General features: G+C 45.3%; 1 protein-coding gene across 1 annotated transcript; it reads right to left on the reverse strand.

Annotated features, from left to right (window-relative positions):
• Positions 1-250: 250 nt before the first annotated feature.
• Positions 251-1,102, reverse strand: LOC108247732 (putative nuclease HARBI1). The gene is made up of 2 exons (XM_017436076.2): positions 535-1,102; positions 251-454 (listed from the first exon to the last, which is right to left on the reverse strand). Exons 1-2 carry the CDS (start codon positions 1,087-1,089, stop codon positions 251-253), a joined length of 759 nt encoding a protein of 252 aa, XP_017291565.1. The 5' UTR covers positions 1,090-1,102.
• Between the last annotated feature and the right edge of the window lie 1,471 nt (positions 1,103-2,573).

A 2,573-nucleotide genomic window follows, 5' to 3' on the forward strand; every position in this document is an offset into this window, starting at 1 on the left:
TGGTGTCGTCCAATCAGCGATTTCTCAGGTCTCCCACTGGGACCTACCTTTTCCGGTTTGTTAATGTAATTGCGTTTCTGTTTTTTGTTTGTGTGTTTCGTTTTTTGTTTGTGTGTTTCGTTTTTTGTTTGTGTGCTTCGTTGATGTTGTTGTGGTTTGCACTTCAGGGCCACCGTAGATAATGGATAATCATTACTACAGTACAAAGTGCTGTTTGAAACTACAGGTTTAAATATGGATTACTTGCCTATTAAAAGTAGTCATGGTCCACTGGTACCTCCTCCAGGGCAGACACCTCAGCAGACAGTTGGTCCCGCCAGAGAGCACCGCTGACTGCTTCCAAACCAGCCTCCCGCTCATCCTCTGCAACATCTTCCTCAGGCTCCTCCTCCGGGGCCACGACGTCACCAGCACTGAGGCAGATGTTGTGGAGAATGCAGCATGCTGTTATGACTTGCAATGCAGAATAAAGAAAAATATTGTACTTATATGTGTGTGTGTACGAAATGTAGTTGCCACTGGGTGTTCACTTACATGAGGTACAAAGGTGTGGTGCACCTCCAGCGCTTGCAGGAAGATGACCCTGAACCTCGTCTTCATCATTCCAAAAGCACGCTCAATAATAGAGCGTGCCCTGGAATGATGAGTGTTGAAGCGCTGGGCTCCCACACCTTGTAGTGGCCTCTTGTATGGAGTGATGAGGGGGAGTGGACGTTGGAGGCATGGGTACCCTCCATCTGCAAGGATAAAATGCACCCTGGAATTATGGACCGACCCAGGCCAGCCCACATACGTGTCAATGAAGCGGCCCCGATGGTCACACACTGCCTGGAGGATGATGGAGGGAAACAGCTTTCTGTTTCTGTAGCACTGACCATCAGGGCCGCTCGGAGGCTTGATCCGGATGTGGCAGCCGTCGATCGCACCTGCTGCTTTCACAAAAGCTCTGTGGCGTGCCAGCCCTGCAAACCCACGGGACACTACCTCCAGGTCCTCTGGGTTTTTAGGGAGGTGGATGACCTGGTGGCGAACGGCCACGACCTCTTCTGTTATATGATGGACGATGCGGTGGACAGTAGAATGAGGCATCCCAAACACTCTTGACACCACCCTGTAGGATGCTCCACTTCCCAGCCAGAAAAGAAACACCAGGGTCCCAAATGTGGCACCCCAACCATGTCGTCAATACAGAATCAGGAGATTAAGCAACACTGCCAGACACTCCCTGCTTAATCGGAAAGCCGGTCTAGGATCTTCTCCATTAAAAAAATGGTCCATGATTGGGACACTCAGGTTAATCCCGCTTAATGTAAATATACTGATGCGCAGTGAAAACACTTCAGTGCTATTTTATTAATGAAATTTTTAAAATGACAGAACCTGATTTCAACATTTTTACACCCACTTTATGTACCAATGGATCTTATAAAATAAATTAATATTGGATAATGTTACGCTGTAATTTAAGATTTCCAAATTTAAGATACATTTAGATTTTATTTATTGTGCAAAAGTTAATAAAGTTAATACATTATAGTGTAGTCTGTCAGTCACTGAAATTATCCATGAAACTAGCTTAAGTTAACAGTTTTTCCTTGAAATTTTGCAGACTAAAAAAAAAAATTAGGTTACCTGGATATGACGGTCTCTCATCAAAATATATATAAAAATGCCGGCTGCGACGATATAATTCTAGCAATTCTTGTAATATTAAAGAAGTGATAAAAAAACTTAATATTTCTTTCTCCATTTTATTCCGGTTGCGCACTGTCACGGTTGCTAGGCGACAGGAAGTACGCCGAGGTAAATCTGAAGACTAAACCATTCCAATTCACAACCGCTGACTTTCGGTCTACCCGATCTTCAAAGGACCCAGCCTACGTCGACCGGGTAGGCCGGGTGCTTTGAAGGATGCGGCCGCTAAATTGGGACACACTGTCCAAGTCTCTGCACAGCCATCCTCCAACAGAACCACAGCCTCTTCCAAGAGCTGCAGTCACCTTCTGACCTGGAATCCTTCATACCTTCCCCTGAGCTGCAAAACAAAACACAACACAGTAAGCCAAGACTATCTCCAAGCAGAGTTAATTTCAAATTCTAAATAACCTACTCACCAGAACGACCTCCCTGCAGATCTTCTGACCTCTCCTGTTTCCACTGATGAAATAAACTACTTACCTTTAATTTGTCTAAGTTTCTCTCTGCTCCTGGTGGTAGGCGGACGTGTTTCTTTTCTCTCTGTCTCTCTGACTCCTGTACTGCCCCCCCCTCACCTCCCCCTGCTTTCAGAACTTCTTTTTTACATACTCCTACAAAAATTTTTGGAACTATGGATCTGGTCAGCTGGTCTCTCAACGCAATTGATCAAATTTTCTCGACGGGAAGGCTGACCAAAGGAGAGCCAGCTTGCCCTAAGAAGACATTCTTCGCTGGATACACACTGGATTCCTGGAAACGGTGGAATCCTGTTTGTCTATCGAGTCTGTCTGTGGAAGACGTGGAGGATCTTTACATATGTGGATTTCTGATAACAGGATTTCTGCTGTTTGGATTAGGCAGTTACCTGACTTATC

Source organism: Kryptolebias marmoratus, linkage group LG7, assembly GCF_001649575.2.
Source record: "Kryptolebias marmoratus isolate JLee-2015 linkage group LG7, ASM164957v2, whole genome shotgun sequence".
Classification (NCBI taxonomy): domain Eukaryota; kingdom Metazoa; phylum Chordata; class Actinopteri; order Cyprinodontiformes; family Rivulidae; genus Kryptolebias; species Kryptolebias marmoratus.

Coding starts and splice junctions, on each gene's coding strand:
- LOC108247732 (XM_017436076.2), bottom strand. CDS start 1,089: ATGCCTCATTCTACTGTCCACCGCATCGTCCATCATATAACAGAAGAG. Junction 455..534: donor ACCACACCTTTGTACCTCAT/GTAAGTGAACAC, acceptor TCTGCATTGCAA/GTCATAACAGCATGCTGCAT.